A 23,259-nucleotide genomic window follows, 5' to 3' on the forward strand; every position below is an offset into this window, starting at 1 on the left:
GGAAGACAAGTTAGTAGCGCTCAGTTTCCGGTATGATCTAGACACACTAAAAATTGGGCCTTACAATTTGGTATCAGAGCAGTTCGTTCCCAATAGAGCCTGGGGACTGGACTGACTATGCTTTACTGCATAGTCTACTTGTGTGTCTCATGCTGTTAGCATATCTTTAAAATACATTTGGCATGAATGTCTATAAGCACTCATTTGAAAATGTTCGTGCCTTACTTGAGATATTAAGACTGATCACCTTAATGTTGATTGTTTGGTGCAGATAAGACCTTAATGACTGCGAATAGGCATAGTTTAATCGAGTTCTGAACGACAAATCGACGTGAGCCACAGCTATCTTCATAGTTGTTATGATCTTCATTGCTATGGCTGTGTGAGATTTAGATGCTGTAAGGAATGGACCGATCTCTTCGACAGGATGGCTTGAAGGAAATACACAGCTTGAAGATAGATTTTGCACGTGGCTGAAATTTTGAGGGCAAAATTTTCTTTTAGGAGGGTAGAATGTAACAACCCTATTTTTCGAGTACGCGAGATCTTTTCTGAAGGCACAGATTTCTCTGGAAGAACAGTGAAGGGAACACCTCTACTATATCATCAATCATCTCAATCTTCATTGTCATTATGTCATTCTTAAGCTAGAACCTCTTATGAGGCAAACTCGATAACGCAATCATGAAGAACCTAGTTTTTGAACCTTATCGGTTAGGAGTTTTGATTCTGGTTTTCGTAAATAGTCTCTGTTTGATGAACCGAACTCGATTCATGAGAGAAGAGAGATAATAGTATAATATTATCATTATATTAGTATTAGAATATTCTTGAATGATATTATAAGGTTACCTGGTCTGTTTTAGTTAAAAATAGGAAATCGGTTCAACCGGGTTTATAGTTTATTGGTGCAGCTTAGCATCAGCACTCTCTGATGACTTTAGCAATGCTAAAGGCATCATCATACATGTTCTATTCTCATATTAAATATGTTACTAGTGTCATTTATACTAGTAGCTCAGAAAAAAATTTTTAGAGATGTTTTTACGAGTGTTCCGATACATCTAATTTTAGTAGTTATACACCTGAGATATTTTAATATTATTTTAATGCACCTTCAATCCAACCAATCACAACTCACCTTACACCCCCAAGACATCCAAGGCTGTCTCATTTCTTCATTTTGGCCAAAAATTACAAGAGGAAAAAGAGAGAAACTTTCATGACACTTATATCTTCAAAGCTTGATTTCTTCTGAACTAAAACTCAAATTGAAACTCCAATTTCACCAAAATGATCCTCTCTTCTTCCTCTACATAATCATCTAACTTATCAAGGCTAGAAATAAGGTTAGATGGCTGTCCCTTTCCCCTTTAAATTCGGTTTTCAAGGAAGCATGCTTAAAACAGGTGTTTTCTTGATGTTCTGCCTTAGGAATCATGCTTAACTTAACTTGTGGGCTAAGAAATGTTGATTTCCAGCAATTTTAAGGTGAGAAATCCCTTCCTAACATGCTGAATGAGATTTGGTCAGTTGAGGGTTTGTGGATTTAAAGTTGTTCTCGATGTGTTTTACGAGAAAAAAGTGCAAAAAGAACATCTAAAAGCATAACCAGATTTGAGGCAGCAAATCAAGGTAGGGTTTGGTAAAATTAATCTTGATTAATTGTGTTTGAGTTGTGTGATTATGATATGATTTGTTTATGCTTAAAATTGATTGTTTATATGTGTTATTCTTGTTGAGATTTTGGTAAAATTTTGATGAAATTTGATGATATTCAACTTTGAATTTGTGTTCTTCGTGGCTACTGAAAAAATGAAACCCTAGGCCCTAAATTGGGATTCAATTTGTTTTAAAATTATGTAGAAAATATGGGGTTTTAGTGGCTGTGAATTTATTATGAATTGTGATAAAAAACGGTTGCTGAAAAGACTAAAAACGGGTGAAAACAGAGAAAGACTTTGTAGAATTTACGAAGAATACGAAGAACACTTTGAGTGTGATAAAGAACATTGAAGAACACCTTTTAGATCTTAAAAAGGGCAAGGAAGTAAATATTTTGATGTTTGGGGGTTATTTTGTAATTTATGAAAGTTAGGATAGTTAAAGTAGAAATATTAAAAGTTACGGGTGGTAAAAAGTAAATTTTAAAGGTTAAAAGTTAAATTAAGGTAATTTTCGAAAATTTAATGATAAAATAATAAATAATAAAAAATATTAAATAATAATATTTAATTAAAAATAATATTTTAATATAAATAATAAAATAATACGAAAAAGGCAGTTTTTTGTAAAAGGTTTAGAAAGACAACTTTAAGCACAGAATCTCATAATTACATTCATAAAATACTTAAGGAGTGGTAAAAACATATTAGTGAGGCTAAGATAAAGGAAAGATAAAAGTTAAAGAAAAGATAAAAACCAAAGAAAAGTCTGTAAAGTTTTAATGATAGAAAAACAGACTGGGATTAGTAAACGAACTAGGGCAACATAGTTAGTCCTTGAGTTGCGGCTAGGGTTAGGTATAATATGAAAGGTTAAACTGTTTCAATATAGACTTAATGAACCTATACTTGGGACAGGCTAACTATTCATACCGAAATTTACATAAGCTTTAAATACAAATGTTAAGCAGAGAAATCAGAGCAAAGTAAAGAGATACAAAGAAAAGAGTAATCAGAGCAGAGTAAAAAGACAAAAAAGAATAGAGTAATATGATAAAGAGATTAGAGAACAAGTAGAGGGCTTGTTGAAAGGTCACTTGTTGCATTAAGGAAACTCCAAAGATATTTGTATGTTCATCTGCTGCATTGAGGCAGTCAGATAGATGGTGGTACGACCACTGAGAACGCTTTCCTGGGATACCTTGCTATAATGCTTCATTGTAAGATAGAGGTTGCTTACAGAGGTATCGAGATCAATGTGCTCCTATAAGATAGAGGTTGCTTACGGTGAGTGTGTTGTTGCTCCTGTAAAATAGAGGTTGCTTACAGTGAGTGTATTGTATTCATGTAAGACAGAGGTTGCTTACACTGAGTGTGTTGTGTTCCTGTAAGACAGAGGTTGCTTACAGCGAGTGTGTTGGGCGTATATCGGCTAATAAGTACTGCCCTCAAGACAAAAGTTGCTTGTAATGAGTATTGCCAACAGGAAAGCCTTATCCAGACAAAGGTTGCTGGGTAACGTCGGGAGCGGGCAAATGAGCTCATTACCTGTACTAGAGCTAGACATGCATCATACATGGTTGCACAGTTCCTCTATTATGATTGTTGTTTGAATGTATGCTTTCTTTGTTTGTATTCTATTCACTATGTCTGTGTTTTGTTTTCTTGTATTCTTTTGTTTGTGTTTTGCTTTCTATTTTCTCTATTTTCTCTATTTATCTGTTTCTTCTGTTTACTACTTTTCGGTATTCTGCTATTTATCTGCTAAACAACACGAAATTATTGAACTTAACTAATAACCCTGGCCCTACTAAGAACTCCCCAGTTCTTACCCTTTCTCTTTCCCTTTCCCCTCTAGATAGAAGCATGAATACCCTTCCATAGTTCACTGATGATTGTTGGCAAAGAGGATTTCGCTCTCGGTAGTCTTCTGATTCTAGGGTGAATCTCATCCTCTGTTTATATGTATATACTGTGAGGCCAGCCGACATCTACACCCCGTCTACCTATGAACTTTAGCCTAGGCCCTTTTGTACGATGTTGCTATTTTGTGGACACTCAATAAAGTACCAGTGAGATGTTCTTTGACGACATATGATCATGCAGAGGAGTAGTAGACGATCTTCTGCCTTTGATGACTTTTCACTTGACTTGAGTTTTGAAGACTTAGAACGTACTTTCCCTCGCTTTAGTAGTTTAGAGGGACTAGGTGAGTATAGAGTCTAGGCTAGCCTGGGTGCCAGCTTAAGGACTTCTTGAACAGGCCAGGGCCTTGGATGTTGTAGGTATATATATGTATATAGATATTATTTAGCTATATCTAGGGGTGTTCTAACTAAAAATCTTTACTCTAATAAAGGCTGGATAACTGAGTGTTGTTAACTGTTTGAGATGTATATAAGTGTGGTTGTTTATAACTATTTTATCTGTTATTATTTGCAAGTTGATTGTGAATGATTCCGTTTATTAGTCCAAACATTTAAAAAAAAGGTACCTCGCTAAATAGCTACGCTTTTAACAATGAATCAGGCTCATATAATAAATAATAGATAATAATTAGGAAGACAAGTTGGTAGCGCTCAGTTTCCGGTATGATCTAGACATACTAAAAATTGGGTCATTATAGAAGAGCCTGAAGAATACCCCTCTTTAGATGTGAAAGAGGAGCCTAAGATGGAGCAAATTGCTCGGTTCTTGGCAATCCTCAGGAAGCTAAAAGCCAATTCCTCTTATGCAGAGGCGTTGGAGAAGAAACCTCCTACCATGGCGTATTTGCAGAGAGATGCAAATGTGGTACTGACCAAGGAGTGCAGTACATTAGTCCAAAAGAAGCACCCTCAAAAGCTGCCTGACCCCGGAAGTTTTCTTATTCCCTGTACTATAGGGACTATCACTTTCGAGAAGGCATTGTGCGACCTTTGCTCAAGCATCAATCTTATTCCTCTCTTTGTGATGAAGAGGTTGGGAATTCAAGACGTGAAGCCTACCAAGATCTCATTGGAGATGGAAGACAAGTCCCTGAAAAAGGCATATGGCATAGTAGAAGATGTCCTTGTGAAGGTTGAAGACCTTTACTTCCCTGCGAATTTTTTGATCCTAGACAATAAGGAGGACAGAGATGACTCCATCATCCTTGGAAGGCCTTTCCTAGCCACTGATAAGGCATTGATAGATGTGGAAAGAGGAGAGCTAGTCCTAAGGTTGTGGGAGGATCACATCTTGTTCAAGATCCCCAATCCTCAGTCTCCCTCTGACAAAGGAGGTACCATGGTACAACATTTAGTGTTTCAATCTTCTGTTTCAGTACAAAGTTATACAGATCCCCAAATATCAATTCAAAGTTTAGTGTTGGACATCCATCATCAACTATTGGAGAAGGAGGTACCAAGAAGAAGGTACCCAAAGGCTGGAGGAACAAGAAGATTCCAACTGAAGACTTCTCACCTGGCATGAGAGTTGTCTTCACTAAAAGTCTAGTCATTCCACATACAGTGAACGTGATCCTGTCTCTAGAGCATGTGGATCTCATTCATGAGAACACAGGAAGGAAGTTCACCATGAGGGGTGAAGATCTGATCCCCTATCAACCTCCGTAAAAGGAGCTGTCTGTCAAGCTAATGACAGTAAAGAAGCGCTTGTTAGTAGACAACCCAACCATAAGTAGAGTACTATTGTTTTCTTTCTTTTATTTATTTTCATTTAATTTTATTTTAGTTTACTTTCTATAGTTTTCACTTGTTTTGTAACGTTTGTGATCATGTGTAGTACTTAGAATAGAGACAGAGCCGCTTGAGATGGAAAATAGAATACCTCAGGGAGAGCCCCTTGCTGGCATTAAATGCCAGACAAGAAGGAAGATGGGTGTTCAACACCCATTCAAGAGCTGAGAAGAGCCACTCCTTGATCCCCTTTGGGCGTTCCACGCCCATTAAGGAGTAATTGCTGGCGTTGAACGCTAGAATAGAAAGGGAGATGGGCGTTCAACGCCCATGGAGGAGTACTAGCTGCCGTTGAACACCATAATAGGAACAGTCTGGGCATTCAACACCCTTGAAGGAGTAGCTAGGGCCAGTATTTTGGCCCCCAATAGGCGTTCAACGCCCATTTCTGGCATTGAAGGCCAGGTAAGGGGCAGGGAACTCGAAGATTCAAAGCTTCTCAAGCCAGTGGGTCCCACACAAACCCCACCCACTACAAAAAAAAGAGGTTAAAATGGCATTTATATTATGGTAGTTTTGAAGAACCGCCATAATAATTGGATATTCTGGCATTTTTCATCGATTCCATAATTTACTTTTGGATTTGTGGCGGTATTTATAATTAGGGCGGTTTTGAACTGCCATTATCACCTTAGTATAAAATAAGAATTATTAATCTCTAATTTCAGAAACCCTTACTTCATTGAAACACTACGCGTGACACTGTTCTCCTGGATGGCCTCTGCGACGATCTCTGATCCTCTTGCGTTCTCCGACGACCTTCTCGGGTGAAATCTCCTCTGGCATCGATCTGCATCAACGACATCTCCTACAGTGGTGATTTCCTCCAATGGCGTCTCCTCCAGCTTCCTCTCCTTGTCATCCTTTGTGTCTTCTCTGCCAAAATTGTCAACGCCTTCCTCTACGATGATCCAGGTCAGCTTCCTTTCCTTCCTTTCCTCTCCTTTCCTTCCTTACCATTCAGATCCGCCACTAGGAATTGCGTTCCGCAGGAGAGGAATTCCTTTGTTAACTTCCAAGCCAAAACTGGTGTAGAGGTTCATTCCTCCTCTTACTGTATCGCAATACATAATTTGGACGTTTTGTCTGATTTTTTAAGGTTCGGAAGAAACTTTTGAAAGTGACGAGCAGCAATTTGATTAAGAAAATAGTTAAAGGAAAATAATGCTCCTAAACTGTAGATGGTTATCGAATATCAAATGCTTTAAACTGGTAAACATTGTGTTTCACTGGTTGATAAATTAGCAAATCACCATTTCTTTTTTGTGCTTGTCATTGTGGGGAAGAAAAGTATTTTTGAATGGTTATTGGGTTGATCAGTTTATCACATTGGCAAGAATAAGATTGTTTTTTGATGTTGCAGAATACAGAACTGTGTCTGGTGTTGCTGGACTGTTGGTTATTCTTGATAAAGTTAAGGTAATGACTAGTTTTGATGCTATGCTTATTGCATATTCTAGAATTTTGAACTTTTCTCAATGAGATGTATCACTTTCTATGCGGTGTGACTGAATTTTATATTGATCAACTGCAATAGGGACCAAAATTTCAAGAGATTGTTAAACTAGAAATTAAACTTTCTATTTCTTGTGTAATTATTTGAACTAGAAATTAAACTTTCTATTTCTTGTGCAGTAATCTTAGCAACAAGCACATTCGAGGGCCATTCCATTCACTGTGTAATAAACATTGTGAATATACTGCTTAAAAAATAAATTATAAACATTATGAATATACTGCTTTTGTGTTGTGTGCAGACTGCCATTGTGAATTCATAGACCCTTGAAGAAGTTGCAAGACTTAAAAAGGTCCTTGCTTTTCTAGATCTGATGTTCACTTATTCAATTTTGATTTTTGCTCTCTGCTGTTTACTTCTTAGATGATCCTTTCTTCTGATTGCTCATTTTTGTAAAGAGAATTTGTTGTTCTTTGTATTCCTCCTCTGCTGTCTAATTTTCTCTTTAATCCCAAAACAAAAAAATCATTGAAAAGCCTTGTTATAATATTTCCTTTGGCTGTTATCTTCGTTGAGGATTTCTTTTCATCTAACTTCAATTTCTTATCTATGGTTAAAAATATAAACATATATATATATATATATATATATATGCAGGACAAGTGACTCAAATCTTAGCAAGCTAAGCTAAGCTAAGGTGTCACTCTAAAAATCACGTGTCATCCATAAATACACATACACACACACATATATGCTGCTTAATTAATTAGCTTCTTCTCCAATTTTTCAAAAGGTCAAATTAAATACATTACAAACGTGATATATCATTATATTCATTCTACCCTTTGCTTCTTAGCTTGCAATGCATGTTCATCTCTTAAAACCCTTAAATTAGTTATTATTGGATATAGGTGATCATCCATCCTGTAGTAGCTTTCAATCTACTCTTAAATAATTAATTAATTTATATAGTTCAAATAAGATGATCGGTTTAGTCTTCACTTACCACAACAGTGTTGAATTTCGGTATTTTCAAAAACATGATGCCATTAATAGTAGTTCTTTTAATTTGGTTTCCCATTCGTAATAATATACATAGTATCAAAATTTTCATGCAAGCATGTGCATATATTGAAACTTTGCAGGACATAACTACTGTGACACGAAAACAGTTGCAATTGGCTGGAAATAAAGAGTTGAGTCACGTGTCCTACATATATATATATATATATATATATATATATATATATGTATGTATATATTTATATAGTTATGCTTAATTAGTATTGGTAATTTAATTTGACTTTCACTGAATGAGTGTGATGAGTGGCAGCAGAACATAAAACTTTGGCTCAACTTCATATAAATCTTTCTATTATGACTAGGGGTGGCAAACAGGCCTAAACCTGCCGAGTTGGACCGCGTAACCCACTGGAAAAGGCGGGCTGGGCTGGAAAATTGGGACCGCCAAATAGCAAAAGTCCGCTTAACCCGCACCGCTTAAACCGCGGGCTTTGGCGGGGTAGGGTGGGCTTCCCCGCCGGGCTTAGTATTTTTTTGGCAAGGGGTATTTTTACAATTTTTTTTGCCAAAATCCAACTTTCCCAAACCCAACTTACAAGAGAATGAAGATGAAAATTGATTGTTTTGGATTATGTTTATTTTGTTTTAGAGACAATATTTATAATTATGTCTTGGATTATGTTTATTTTGCTTTGGGAACAATATTTATAATTATGTTTTGGATGAAAACTTGGTTTACAATTATTTTTATTATATATTTATAATTACAAAGACTTTAATGTTTGTGAATATAAAAATTATAATTTGTTTATACTTTTAGAAATTATAATAGTTTAAAGTAAAAAAAAAGAGGATATTTGGTGGGTTTAGCCCGCCGACCCGCCAGCCCGCCGTTAGGTGGGGCGGGCTGGGATTCTGGGATCGCCTCACTAGGCGGGGCGGGCAGGCCAGCCCGCCAAAGGGTGGCTGATAAACCACTATTTCATCGTTTATCTTATGCTAATTTGAGTGGTTTTTATCAACTCTTTACTCACTTATTCATATGATTTGTATGGTTTTACATTTTCCTTCCTAATTTTGTTCTATAATTGAAAACTTGCTTCCCAAATTACCAAAAATTAATTTCCCTTTACCATTTGATGCCTTGATATGTGCGTTAAGTGTTTTCAAGAAAAAAAGCATGCAAAAGTGGAAGGAATACAAGAAGTTGAAGAAATTGCTAAGCTGTCCAGCCTGACCCTCTCGCACTAAAATAGTCATAACTTGAGCTACAGAGGTCTAAATGAGGCGGTTCCAGTTGGGTTGGAAAGCTAACATCCGGGGCTTCTAAATGACATATAATTCACTATAGTGGCCATATAGAAAAATGACGTGCACGCGTGGATCACGCGGACGCGTCGTTCTGCAGAAAAACCAGCGTGGCAGATTTCGTCCCCAGCAATTTCTGGGCTGTTTCTGGCCCAGTTCTCGACCCAGAACACACAGATTAGAGGCTATAAAGTGGGGGAATCCATCCATTCACAAAATATACAACTTTTTATACATACAATTTTAGGTTTTAGATGTAGTTTCTAGAGAGAGAGGCTCTCTCCTCTCTCTTAGGATTTAGGATTAGGATTAGGATTTAGGATTTCTATTATGGTTAGGCTACTTCTCGTCATTCCAGGTTCAATGTTCCTTTAATTAATGTTTCTCTTCTACTTTTATTTATTCTAATTCTTTTACTTTTATTTGACTTATGTTGCCAAATTGGCTTATGAACCTTCTCATGTTATATTTGAATATTCTATTTAATGCATATTGAGGTATTTCAGATTTAGGATTATTTTCTTCTATTTATGATATAAATAATTTAGATTTTCCCCCTTTACTTTGGTTGAGTAATTGGTGACACTTGAGTTATCAAACTCAGTTGTTGATTGAAAATTGGAATTCGCTGATTGATTTGGATCGCTCTAAAGCTAGTCTTTCCACAGGAGTTGACTAGGACTTGAGGATCAAATTGATTAGTCCACTTGACTTTCCTTTATTTAGTAAGGGTTAACTAAGTGGGAGCGATAAACGATTCTCATCACACCTGATAAGGATAACTAGGATGGGATTTCTAGTTTTCATTCCTTGTAATGGTTTTTATGATAATTAATTTACTTTATTGTCAATTTATTTTCCTAATCCTTATTTCAAAAACCAAAAAATATACATTTTTCCATAACCATAATAAATCATACTTCCCTGCAATTCCTTGAGATACGACCCGAGGTTTAAATACTTCGGTTATAAATTTTATTGGGTTTGTTTAAGTGACAACCAAAACTTTTGTACGAAAGGATTCTCTGTTGGTTTAGAAACTATACCTACAACGTGATTATTTTTAAAAATTCTTTACCGACATAAATTAGTTCGTCAGCAGCCTTCTGGCGGGGCAGGGTGGGCTTCCCAGCTTGCCACCCCTAATTATGACACTCTGTTTAGTCCTTTATAGAGAAACCAAATGGGACCCCAAGCCATAAGTTTGTTTGCACCAAATAGGACTAGATGCTTTTCTCATTTGTTCTACAACAATTAGCAATACAACATTTCTGACAAATTTCAAAGCTAGTAAATAGTATAATTAGATATGATAAATTCTAGCTCTAGGCAAATGTGGTTGATTAGTACTAAATGCACAAAAATACTAAAACTTCTGAAAACACCTTAATTATTAATTGCAACTAACATGAAAGATGCATTTTTATGTTATAATAAAAAGTATTTTTCAATAATAAAAGTTTACTTCCATTTCATTCTTACTCTCTGTCATACCTTCTTTGGTTTAGTATACAGTCTGGTAGTTAACTTGTTGATTTGCAGGTTAGGGACTTAAGCTCTCATCTGAATGCTTGATGCCAGGGCATTTTGGCCAGTTTCACTGACTTTTTTCTTTACTTTTTTAGGATAGTTTCATGCATTTTCTTAGTAAATAAGCAAGTTTTGGGTGAATATACACTTACATCTTGATTCAAGCAAATATCGTGAACTTTACATGATTTCATGAGAATTATGCATGAATTGAATGATAATATGGATGATGCATGATCTCATGACTTGAAACAAAGCTTTGATGCACCTTATTTGTTTGATTTCAAGACAAAGGAAGCAAAGAAGAACCACGTTAGCAGCCACGTTAGCTTCACTAACGTGACCACTAACGTGGAATGGGAGCGAGCTTGCAACGTTAGTGGTAAAGTTACCACCAATAATGCCTTCGAATGAAATCTTAACCCACGTTAGTTGCCACGTTAGTTACACTAACGTGGGAACTAACGTGGAAGAACGGGAGAGCTCCAACGTTAGTGGTAAAAGTGAACACCACTAACGTTCCGAAATGCCATACTAAGCCACGTTAAGAGCCACGTTAGTCCAATTAACGTGGACTCTAATGTGGAGTAAAGAGGAAGTCGCAAGCGTTAGTGACACTCACCTTTGTCACTAACGCTAGACCAAGCCTAAATTGCCTACATTAGTGGTCACGTGAAGACCACTAACGTGAAGGGTAACGTAGAGCAATGAATGATAAGCCAACGTTAGTGACAATCGCCTTTGTCACTAACGTTGGAGATGGCTAATACACCCACATTAGTGGTCACGTTAATGCCATTAACGTGAAGCACTAATGTGGAAGGAAGGGGCATTTTGACGCGTTAGTGACAAAGGTAAGTGTCAATAACGCTCTCGAGCCTTGGCATGCCCACGTTAAGGGCCACGTTAGTTACACTAACGTGGACCATTAACGTGGAAGAAAGGGACAAAGAGCAACGTTATTGGAAAAGGTGAATGCCAATAAGATTTGCGAAAGGCTAAGAGGCTACGTTAGTGGTTACGTTAGTATCACTAACATTGAAGTTAACGTGGATCAATTGGTTGGGAACGTTAGTGACAAAGTTATCGTCACTAACACTTTTGACCCCAAGTTTACACTTAACGTTAACACCACTAACGTCCTAACTAAACGTCCTACCATTCCTGACTCACATTTTGTTTGCAAGCAAAGCTGAGCCCACTGAAGACTATAACTGCTTCAACTAAAGATCAAAGGCCCATATCCAAGACTTGAAGAGCTCAACTAGAAGATCAGAAGAGTAGTATATATAGGGATAGTTTTGAATTGAAAAGGGATCTGGAACTTGAGAACTACACTTTGTATATTTTACTTTCTCTGCAACTTCTAGTTTAACTTTGAGAATGCATTCTTCTTTATCATCTTCCATTTCTAGAGCTATGAACAACTAAAGCCATTTTCATTGGGTTAGGGAGCTCTATTGTAATTTGATGGGTCAATTATAGTTTTCATTCTTCTTCTTCTTTCTTTTCTCTTGATTTTACTAGAAAGATTTCGATCTTAATCCAAATTGGTTAGTTGTCTTGGAAAAGAAACTTTCCATAATTGGATCTCCTCTGAGCCTTGGAAAAGGGATGAGGAGATCATGCTAGAATTGCTTTCTCATGTTGGACCAAATTGGGGTTTGGATGGATATAGTGACATATAATCCTACCAACACTTTGATTTGGAAATACATGTGGTATAATCAGTGACCACACTTCATCTCTTCCCATGAGCAATTAAATCAAGGAATTGGGCAATTGTTCAAGCTTAGAGAGATTGGGTTGCCAAGGAATTGGGATCCAATCACTTAAGATTTCCAAGGAGATCAATGAATGCATTGATTGAGGAAGAGAGGAGAATGAACTTGATCCGGAGAATGCAATATCTCCTAAGCCCAATGAATCCCCAATTTCTGATCTTACCCATTCTCTTTATTTTCTGCCATTTACTTTTATGCTCATCTTCCCAAATCCCCATTTAAGATTCTACAATTTACTTTCCGCCATTTACATTCAGCCATTTATTTCCAGTATTTACATTTTCCGTTGTTTACTTTCCCGCCATTTAATTTTCTGCAATTCCTCAACTCAATTTCTGCTTAGCTCAACTAGAACATTCTTCTAATTAAAGTTGCTTGACCAATCAATCCCTGTGGGATTCGACCTCACTCTATTGTGAGTTTTTACTTGACGACAATTCGGTATACTTGCCAAAGTAAAATTTGTTGAGAGACAAGTTTCCGTACATCAAGTTTATGGCACCGTTGCCGGGGATTGATTTTGTTTTGACAATGATTAAGTTAGAGAATAACTAGATTGAGCATTTTTCTTTTATTTTGTTTAATTCTATTTGAGTGATTTACTTTCAGTTTTAGTTATTTTCTTTCCTTTATCCCTTACCCGTTTGTTGTGTTTTTGTCATTGTTTACAATTCAGTTCACTAACCCACTAACTGTTTGATATATTGCATCACTCACACTAATAGCTATTCTAACAAGTGTAATTTTTTCATTCATTTCCTTTCTTGATTTTTGCTTTGTTGGTTTTATGACAGGTAGAAGAAGCGGGGTCTCAACGTTCTTTGATTCTGAACCTGAGAGGACCCTTCTTAGAGTAAGGAGGGAAGCAAGAGGGAAGATAGTTGTTGGTGCTAAGGAAGAGGAAGAGTATTTTGAAACAGACATGGAGGAGAATATAGAGAACCACCATGAAGAAGAAGCTCACAACCATGCCAGGGAAGGCCCAATAAATCATGCTGGGCAAGAGAGAAGAGTACTAGGCTCTTACATCAATCCAAACCCAGGAAATTGTGGAAGTAGCATCCAAAAGCCAACCATACATGCCAATAACTTTTAACTAAAGCCCCAGCTCATCACTCTCGTTCAGAACAACTGTGCATTCGGAGGAAGTGCCCAAGAAGACCCCAATCAACATCTAACTACCTTCCTAAGGATATGTGATACTGTGAAGTCTAATGATGTTCATCCTGACACTTATAGACTACTTCTGTTCCCCTTTTCACTCAAGGATAAGGCATCTAAATGGCTGGAATCCTTCCCGAAGGAGAGTTTAACAACCTGGGAAGATGTGGTGAATAGATTCTTGGCGAGATTTTACCCTCATCAAAGAATCAATAGGTTGAGAGCTGAGGTACAAACCTTCAGGCAATAAGATGGTGACACTCTCTATGAAGCATGGGAGAGGTTTAAGGACTTAACAAGAAGGTGCCCGCCAGATATGTTCAATGAATGGGTACAACTACACATTTTCTATGAAGGTCTTTCTTATGAATCAAAGAAGGCAGTGGACCACTCATCCAGGGGATCTCTGAACAAGAAGAAGACCATTGAAGAAGTCATAGATGTCATCGAGACTGTAGCTGAGAATGACTACTTCTATGCTTCTGAAAGGGGAAATACTCGAGGAGTAATGAAGCTGAACAATATGGACGCTCTGTTGGCTCAAACAAGATGATCACCAAGTAGCTGGCTGACCTTACCAAGAAGATGGAAAGAAACCAAGTTGCAGCAGTCACCACCTCATCAGCAGCTCAAGAAGGAGTGAATGCAGAGGAAGAGGGTGACCAGGAACAAGCCAACTATATTGGGAACTCACCTAGGCAGACCCATGATCCATACTCCAAAACTTATAATCCTGGTTGGAGGAACCACCCAAACTTTGGGTGGGAAAATCAACAAGATCAAGGCTAAGATCAGAGACGTCACAACCCCAACAACAATACAACTCACCAAAATTCCACACAGAGATCATATCAATACCCCTCCAACCTCAACTCACCATCACCATCTGAAGATAGACTCTCCAGGATTGAGACTCTACTTGAAGGAATATGTAAGGAAATCCAAGACAACAGAGTGTTCAAGGATGAGGTGCGAGCTAATATCAAAACCCAAGGAGACACCATTAAGAGGCTAGAGTCTCAAGTGGGATATCTCTCTCAGTAGATTCATAAACCCACTGATAGCTTCCCAAGTGATACAAAGAAAAATCTGAGAGGTGAAGCAAAGAAAGTAAGATGGGAGGAATGCAAGATGGTCACTATAAGAGATAAGGGGAGTGAGGAAAAATTGAACAAACCATTAGAACACTCTCGAGATATTCCAGCAGAGAAGCAGGAAAAGGGTGACCAAGAAACCAACTCCACACAGAAGAAGGGGCTAAGGGAGAAGGAGATTCTGAACCCATATGCACCTTTTCCCCATAGACTCAAGGGTGGTGTAGAAAGGAAAGTGTACTCAAAGTTTCTCGACATGTTTGCATCCTTCCATGTAAACATTTCATTCATCAAGGCCCTCCAACAAATGCCCTCATACATTAGTGTATGAAAGAGCTGCTAACCAAGAAAAACTCACTAAAAGGAGGACAAACAATAGTGATGAATAAAAAGTGCAATACTCTCATTCAACCAGAGTTACCTACAAAAAGGAAGGATCCCGGGAGTTTTCACATCCCCTGTGCTATAGGAGAAACAAGGATTGATAAAGGACTCTGTGACCTGGGGGCAAGTATCAACTTAATGCCTTTATCTCTCATAAAGAAGCTTCAGATCAATGAGCTAATGCCCATAGACGTAATCATCAAGTTGGCTGACAAAACTCAAAAACAAGCAATAGGAGTAGTTGAAAACGTGTTGGTGAAGGTTGGGAACTACTTCCTTCCCACAGACTTTGTTATCTTGGAGATGGAAGAGAGTCACCTCCATCCAATCATATTGGGAAGGCCATTCCTAGCCACAGCCAGAGCACTCATAGATGTGGAATGAGGAGAGCTAATATTGAGGATACATGATGAACAACTTACCTTCAATGTCTTCAAACCCTCACAAGAAACAGATCAAGAAAATAAGGAATCAAGGGGAGATCACAATAAGGCAATGGTGGAAGAAACAAGCACTGAAGCACAAACGGTACACCTGGGAATCTCTTTGGTTGGTAAATAATACAGTTAGAAGGTACAACAGCTAAAGAAAACCCAAGAAGAGCTAAACCCACCAGAGTCATATGAGACTAGCAACAAAATTTTCCTGGAGAAAGAGGCCACAAGGAGCAGGATAGCATTAAAAGAAACAAGGAAGAAGGCGCCAAGGGGATGGAGGAACAAAAAGATCCCTACAGATGATTTCTCTCCAGGGGATAAAGTAATCTCTGCTCATTTCCCAGCTATCCCATCTCATCTCCCCACCATTCCATTTCAGCTGCCTAAAGTTTTCACCATCAGTAGACTTCTCTCCTTGGAACATGTGGATGTTTTTAATGAAGCCAACGGAGATAGATTCACTGCAAGAGGGGAAGATTTGAAGCACTACCAACCACCCTGACAAGGGCAGAAAGTCAAGCTAATGACGCTAAAGAAGCACTTCATGGGAGGCAACCCATATTTTAATTTTTTTTAGGATGTCTGAAGTAGTTAATAAAGCAATGTTCATGAATTCCAAATCAACTTTGACAAACACTTAGATGAATCCTTATATGCAACATATAGTGAACAACAAGTTTGGTGTTCCAGGTAAACTAAGAGGACAAGAACACAATTCACACTGTGTTACTCTTAGAGCCTTAATCAACTCTTTTTACACCACATGGTCACAAGCTAAGTTTGGTGTCACCAATGTTGCATATATGAACAATTAATCTGTCAGTTGGGTTGTATTCATGAATAGCACTTAGTTATTTAAAAATAAAAAAATTTTAAAAAGTAGTTATTCCACTTTCTAATTTTGCCGCCATTATCCAAACTCATTAGTTCCTTTTATCTTGCAGGAGAAATGAAGGGAAGATTGGATGAAATTTATGGGACAAATGAAGATGGGGGTTCGGCCACTTCACAAAGAGGGACTATACACATGTCTTCAAAGGGAATGCATTGGGAAATGTTGCCATGCAACATTGGAAGAATGATACCCTTGGAAACCGAACCAACCCTATCATAAAAGTAGTGATCCTTATGCCCATCATATGTCAAATCCCAACCGTCCACCATTGGTTCTTACTATCAATCCACACCCTTCGATCACCTATCATCTTCCTATATAAATGAACCCTACTCTATACCCTTCCATATTCAAATGCCCTTTCGTTTCATTCTTTTCTCTTTCGAAACACACACCTAACACTCCTTCCTTCATCCAAACACAATCCTATAGCTACACCCTATCTTAACTCGGTCGAGTTCCATCATCAATCCATAATTTTCAACACCTTCGCATACTAACTTCGACTCATGGCATCATCAAGCTCTAAGAGGCGAAAGGGAAAGGGACCGGTGGAGAGCATCCCTTTTGATGAAGGGAGGTTCAAGACCGCCTTCCATGAGCTTCAATTTGAACGGATAAAACACAAGAAAATATTGCCAGAATTGACATTCCAGTTCAACGATGATGAGTGCCGACAGATTAGAGAGAAGATTGAACAAAGGGGTTGGCAAGAGCTCATGAACCCAGACACAAAGATAAATGCAAATCTCATTAAGGAGTTCTATGCCAATGTGGCCAGAGAAGACACTACCAAGGCACCTACCTTCAATAGCTATGTGAGAGGAACAGAGGTAGACTTCAGTCCCAATGCCATAATGAGGACTCTTCATCTGAGATCACAACCTTCTGACAAGCCCAGTTATCAAGCAAGAATAAGTAATGGCCCCAACAATGATGAGCTTGAAGAAATTATGAATGATATGTGTGTTATAGGATCAGATTAGGAAAGGTATTCAGATAAGAGGCCGTGGTTCATTAGAAGAGGAGATCTCATTCTAGAAGCCAAGGGATGGTTTGAGCTCGTGAGAAGATCTATCTTTCCAGCCTCAAACAATTCTGAGGTCAACATTGCTCGAGCTACTCTAGTACATTGCATTATGAGGGGTGGAGATATCAATGTACATAAAATTATAGCTGAGGGGATCCAAGAAGCAGCCAAAAAGATTGACCCGAGTGCTCGGCTTTGCTACCCCAGTACCATCTTGAGATTATGTATGAAAGCCAAGGTAGTCTTCGAAGATAGCAATCCAAATTGGATAAACCCTGGAAGGTTAGTTACGCTCTAGCGCATAACATATGTGGCACCTGCTCAACAACAAAGAAGGCCTCAGATAAGGAAAAGAACATCACAAGAAGAACCTCATCAAGAATAACCTCAACAAACAAAATACCAGCAAGAAGAGCAATACGATCCAACCAACATAAATCTGGTTCACATTCAAGGAGCCATTGAGGATTTGGCAAGGAGATACATGGAAGGACAAGAACAATAACTACACTTTCAATCCCAAAGGATGGATAGTCAGGAAGAACTACTTTCTAATTGGATGAATCAACAAGAGGAATGGCAGAAACAACAAATGGAGCAACAACAGGAACACTACTCCCAGCTCACCCAAGCCATCAATCAAGTAACTGAAAGGTAAGAGTGTCAAGATAAACGCCTTCAAGAACTCAACCAACATCAGTTAGCTCAGATGAAAGCATTCAACGAGTTCAGCGTGCTTAATGAGGGATGGAAACTACACAGGGAAGAATTCAACATAAACACTCAGGCCAAGTTGACTTATATGGCTGGGCATATGCATAATTTGCACTCTACGATCCCAAGATATGAGATAGTCCACAAGGACCTAACAGAACAAGAGGAGGGGAAGGTGAAACAGTAGAAGGAAGCATTGAAGAAGAAGATGGAAGATGCTGGCTTCTGGAAAAAGCTGATTGGGAAGCGCAAAGGAAATGAAAATTCGAGCACTCAAGAAGGACACAAAGAGGACAAACAAGAGAGAAAGTATGGGCACCCTCATGAGTAAAAGGTGGCGGAGTTCCTTTTCATTTTCTCCCTTTAAATGTCTAAATAAGGAAAATCATGTATGAAATAGAACATGCTTCCATAGTAGCTTAGGAAGTTTCAATTCTGCCTTTAAATTTTCTTTGCCTAAGTCCATGTGTGCTAGTCTAAGTCCCCTGTTATCATTTTCATCCTATTTAAATGTATGCTTGCCCTTTAGGTTAAATAAAAGAAAATGTTATGAAAAACCAGAGTGGGGTTCATCTTGTGAAGTTCTTAATGTTTGTGGTGTAGTAATTGGTTAGCTAAGTTGGTTCACCAACAAGGTATACAGGCAACTAGATGTTCTAAATCCTATGCTTGAAGCACATTCTATGAGACTAGTTAAACAATAAGGTCCTAATAAGAAAAAGAGAAAAGAACAGTGAGAGTTGAAAAAGAAATAAAAAGAAATAAGGCTAGGTACCAAGGGTTTGAATCTTGAAGCATGTGTTTGTGGTGTTCTTGTGCAAAGGATCTGCTTGGATGAATAAGTTCTTTGGAGTGCCTCATCACTTAGTAACTTGGGTTAACTAACCCGGGATTATCAACTGAAAATCCACTATCAAGAGCAACCTTACTACAGAATACTTAGTAACCCAAAGAGGTGCTGGACACCAAGGCCTCAAGGAAGGAAAATAACAAACCATATGCCTGTGGTGTGCATGTGTGGGGGAGAGAGACTTGAGGGAGTAAGTCCGTAGGGGTGTTTCAACACCTAGCACCTTGAACCAACTGGTTCGAGAGTGTTGGCTGAAAACTTATTTTAAAGAGTTGCCCCCTCACAGAGCACTTAGCCTAAGAATGCAATAAACCCTAAAAAGAAAGGGGGGATCAAGGAATAAGGATCTCATAGGATGCAATCAAGCAAGTATTCAATAGCATGATAAGGACCTGGAAGTAAAGGAATAAACCTAAGATGCTATGCATGAAACCCCATAAACCAAGAATTTTACTTCTATAATAAGAACTTGTTTCTCTTGTTCTTTCATTCATCATTCTTATGTTTCAGTACTTGCTTAGGGACAAGCAAGCTTTAAGTTTGGTGTTGTGATGCCAGGGCATTTTGGCCAGTTTCACTGACCTTTTTCTTTACTTTTTTAGGATAGTTTCATGCATTTTCTTAGTAAATAAGCACATTTTGGATGAATATACACTTACATCTTGATTCAAGCAAACATCGTGAACTTTACATGATTTCATGAGAATTATGCATGAATTGAATGATAATATAGATGATGCATGATCTCATGACATGAAACAAAGCTTTGATGCACCTTGTTTGTTTGATTTCAGGATAAAGGAAGCAAAGAAGAACCACGTTAGCAGCCACGTTAGCTTCACTAACGTGACCACTAACGTGGAATGGGAGCAAGCTTGCAACGTTATTGGTAAAGTTACCACAAATAACGCCTTCGAATGCCATCTTAACCCACGTTAGTTGCCACGTTAGTTACACTAACGTGGGAACTAACGTGGAAGAACGAGGGACCTCCAACATTAGTGGTAAAAGTGAACACCACTAACGTTCCAAAATGCCACACTAAGCCACGTTAAGAGCCACATTAATCCAATTAACGTGGACTCTAACATGGAGTAAAGAGGAAGTCGCAAGCGTTAGTGACACTCACCTTTGTCACTAACGCTAGACCAAGCCTAAATTGCCTACGTTAGTGGTCATGTTAAGTGATGGGATATTTTAGCGGAAAAACGAATTTCTCCAAAACACCCAAAACTAACCAGCAAGTTCTCGGGTCGCATCAAGTAATAATAACTCACGGGAGTGAGGTCGATCCCACAGGGATTGAAGGATTGAGCAATTTTAGTTTAGTGGTTGATTTAGTCAAGCGAATCAAGATTTGGTTGAGTGATTTGTGATTTGCAGAATTTAAATTGCATGGAAAGTAAAGGGAATGGGTAATTGACATGAAATTAAAGAGAACAGGAATTTAAATGCTGAATCTTAAAGAACAAGAAATTAAATGGCAGAAACTTAGAACGCAAGAAATGGAAATTGTAGAATCTTAAAGTGCAAGAAATGTAAATAGCTTGAATTGTAAAGGGAATTGGGAGTTGGATTTACAGAAATTAAACGAGGGAAAGTAAATTGCATCCAACAGAGAAGTAAAAGAACACTAGGATTGAACCGGATCTAAAAACAGAATTGTAAATAAGCATGTAAATAGTAAACAGGGAATGCGAAATGGGGAATCCGGATCTCAGGACCCAAGAGACTAGATAACCAAGTCTAGATCTCAATGCCTTCCTAGATCCAACAAGAACAATTGCAAAGGAATTGTAAATTGCAAAGAAAGTAGATGAAGAACAATTAACAGAAATTAAATTCAATAAGCAGTAGAAGAAACAGAGAGATCTTCGGATGAGATTGAAACAGAATTCCTTCAATTCTCCAACCTAAGATCCAAGACAATTGAAATTGAAATTGAAAGCAATAAAACTAAGAGGAAGAGAGTGGAATTCTCCTTCCCCGAAACTAAGAAATTAAAGATCACTCAATATCCAAAGCTCTCCGAAAACTATTATGAAAACTCAAAAGGAAAGCTCCCGAAAAACTTGAATTCTATCCTATTTATACACTTTCTTCAAATGATCTTCAAGCCTTGAGTTGGGCCTTTGCTCTTGGTGGAATTGGGTTGAGAGAGGCCTTGGTTGATTGCTCTTGGAGTTTGGAGAGGAACCAAAGTAAACCAATTGAACCGGGTTGGAGTTTTGCAAAAGTTTGAGTAAAAGTTTGAGGCTAACTTTTACTCTAACTTTTACTATCAGCCTCCATGCTTTGTTGCTATCCACGTTGGGGCAAAAGTTAGGGGTCTAACTTTTGCTCCAACGTTGGCCTCCTTATGTGTACTTATGGCGCCAACGTTAGCCCAAAAGTTAGAGGCTAACGTTGGCGCAAACTTTTGCTCCCCCTTTGTATTGTTCATGTGCCAACGTTAGCCCAAAAGTTAGAGGCTAACGTTGGCGCAAACTTTTGGTGGCCAGGGGGTGTTTTTCTCATGCCAACGTTAGCCACAAAGTTAGGGGCTAACGTTGGCGCAAACTTTTGGTGCCCAGGGGGTGTTTTTCTCATGCCAACGTTAGCCACAAAGTTAGGGGCTAACGTTGGCGCAAACTTTTGGTGCCCAGGGAGTAACTTTCATGTGCCAACGTTAGCCCAAAAGTTAGGGGCTAACGTTGGGACTAACTTTTCACCCAAAAGTTTGTGCAAAAGTTTGAGGCTAACTTTTGGTCCAGCTTTTTGCTTCCTGGTTCAACCAAACATGAGATATTCATTTTATCATAATATGTGACAATTATAGCATAAAACCTCATGAAATAGCATGAATTCATACATGGTTGATTAAATCAAAGGAAACATGAAAATCTACCCAATTGGCTTGCTTTTGGCTCAAGAAAGTGCATAATTCAATTGAAAACAAAAGAAAAAGGCTAGTGAAACTAGGCTAAGATGACTTGTCATCACAACACCAAACTTAAAGCTTGCTTGACCCCAAGCAAGAAATGAATTATGCTCAATGGTTCTTTCATTTAAGATGGATTGAAGAACAACTTGTCAGGTCCTGTGAGTGAAGTGATCAAGTGTCAGTGGGGTGAACTCTAAATCATATGCTCATGCAAGGGTTTCAGTGCTCACTAGTCCTCACATATTGGGAGTCTTAGGTCTTAGGATTTTCATCCAAATGGTATCATGGAGATCTCTTTATATGTAGTCACCTTGAAGCAGCTTATAGTTTCTGTGCTTTGGCCTCGACTCTAAGTGTCATGTCTCAAAGCGGCTCTTTAGATAAGCTTTCAATCAATACTCCTAAACCAGTTGGTTTTAAGGTATTAGGTGTTAAAGCACCCCTAAAGATTTACTTGCTCAAGCCTCTTTCCTTGACACAGCTCAACCACAAGCATTTACTAGGCTAACAACTCTTTGAGTTTTGTTTCTTTTTTTTTTCTCTTTTTCTGCCTAGTAATTGATGCTCAGAGCCTTGGGCCATGTTCTTTTTGTTTTTGTATTTTCTTTTCTTTCTTTTGTTTTGTTTGCTGCTTCTTGGATCAATAAATTTTTGAGAATCTCCACAATACTTCTTTGAACTTCATGTCCCGCCTATGAGCTCCCATGCAAGTTTTCACAAGATGCAACCTCAATACATAATCATACAACTAGAACCACCACTTCTCCTAATCTTTTGCTTGCCTCAAAATTGTTTAATTCCTCAATCCTTCTTTTCAAAGAACTTTCATGTGATGCATTTTTGAACATTGAGTGCAAACAAGTTTTGAAGAGAAAAATGTTGTGAATGATCAAGCATCTTGCTTATTGAATTACAGAAAAACTATGCTATGCAGATAGATAATCAGGGAAACTAAACCACTCTCAATCATAGCAGTGTTTGATGTAAGATAATCACTTAACGATACAACCTTTTGGAGTTCGCTTGCTTCACTCCTCATCATCATCATTACTGATCCACACGTTCCTCTTTCATTTTTTTTGGGTGATGATGCTTAATCCTTCCAAAAGCTTGTATGACACTCTGCAATGATATTGAAAGTTGCTTGTTCTCCAAGCACTTGAAAAATGGTTAGCATGCATGATTTATTTGTGGGCTTTTGTACTTACTTTGGTGTGGGAACACCAAACTTAGTACCTTGCTAATGGTTTTCATGCATCAAATTAACCATGTGTGAAACTCTTTTTT

General features: G+C 38.1%; 1 protein-coding gene and 1 non-coding gene across 2 annotated transcripts; one reads left to right on the forward strand and one right to left on the reverse strand.

The window, feature by feature from the left end:
* Positions 1–4,337: 4,337 nt before the first annotated feature.
* On the forward strand, positions 4,338–7,161 carry LOC107636669 (uncharacterized). Its single transcript, XM_088484662.1, has 4 exons — positions 4,338–4,864; positions 4,969–5,045; positions 6,747–6,802; positions 7,141–7,161. The coding sequence occupies exons 1-4, from the start codon at positions 4,338–4,340 to the stop codon at positions 7,159–7,161; spliced, it is 681 nt and encodes a 226-aa protein (XP_088340788.1).
* A 6,698-nt stretch (positions 7,162–13,859) lies between these two features.
* Positions 13,860–13,966, reverse strand: LOC148568221 (small nucleolar RNA R71). Its single transcript, XR_015882704.1, has one exon. It is a non-coding gene; the product is annotated as a small nucleolar RNA R71 (small nucleolar RNA).
* Between the last annotated feature and the right edge of the window lie 9,293 nt (positions 13,967–23,259).

Source organism: Arachis ipaensis, chromosome B4, assembly GCF_059453495.1.
Source record: "Arachis ipaensis isolate K30076 ecotype BB chromosome B4, ASM5945349v1, whole genome shotgun sequence".
NCBI classification, from domain to species: domain Eukaryota; kingdom Viridiplantae; phylum Streptophyta; class Magnoliopsida; order Fabales; family Fabaceae; genus Arachis; species Arachis ipaensis.

Bases quoted from the DNA above. Each gene is read 5' to 3' on its own strand.
- LOC107636669 (XM_088484662.1), top strand. From the start codon at position 4,338: ATGGAGCAAATTGCTCGGTTCTTGGCAATCCTCAGGAAGCTAAAAGCC. The intron at 4,865-4,968 runs GTTGTGGGAGGA...CTTCTGTTTCAG, and splicing joins AGAGGAGAGCTAGTCCTAAG to TACAAAGTTATACAGATCCC. The intron at 5,046-6,746 runs GTACCAAGAAGA...TTGATGTTGCAG, and splicing joins ATCAACTATTGGAGAAGGAG to AATACAGAACTGTGTCTGGT.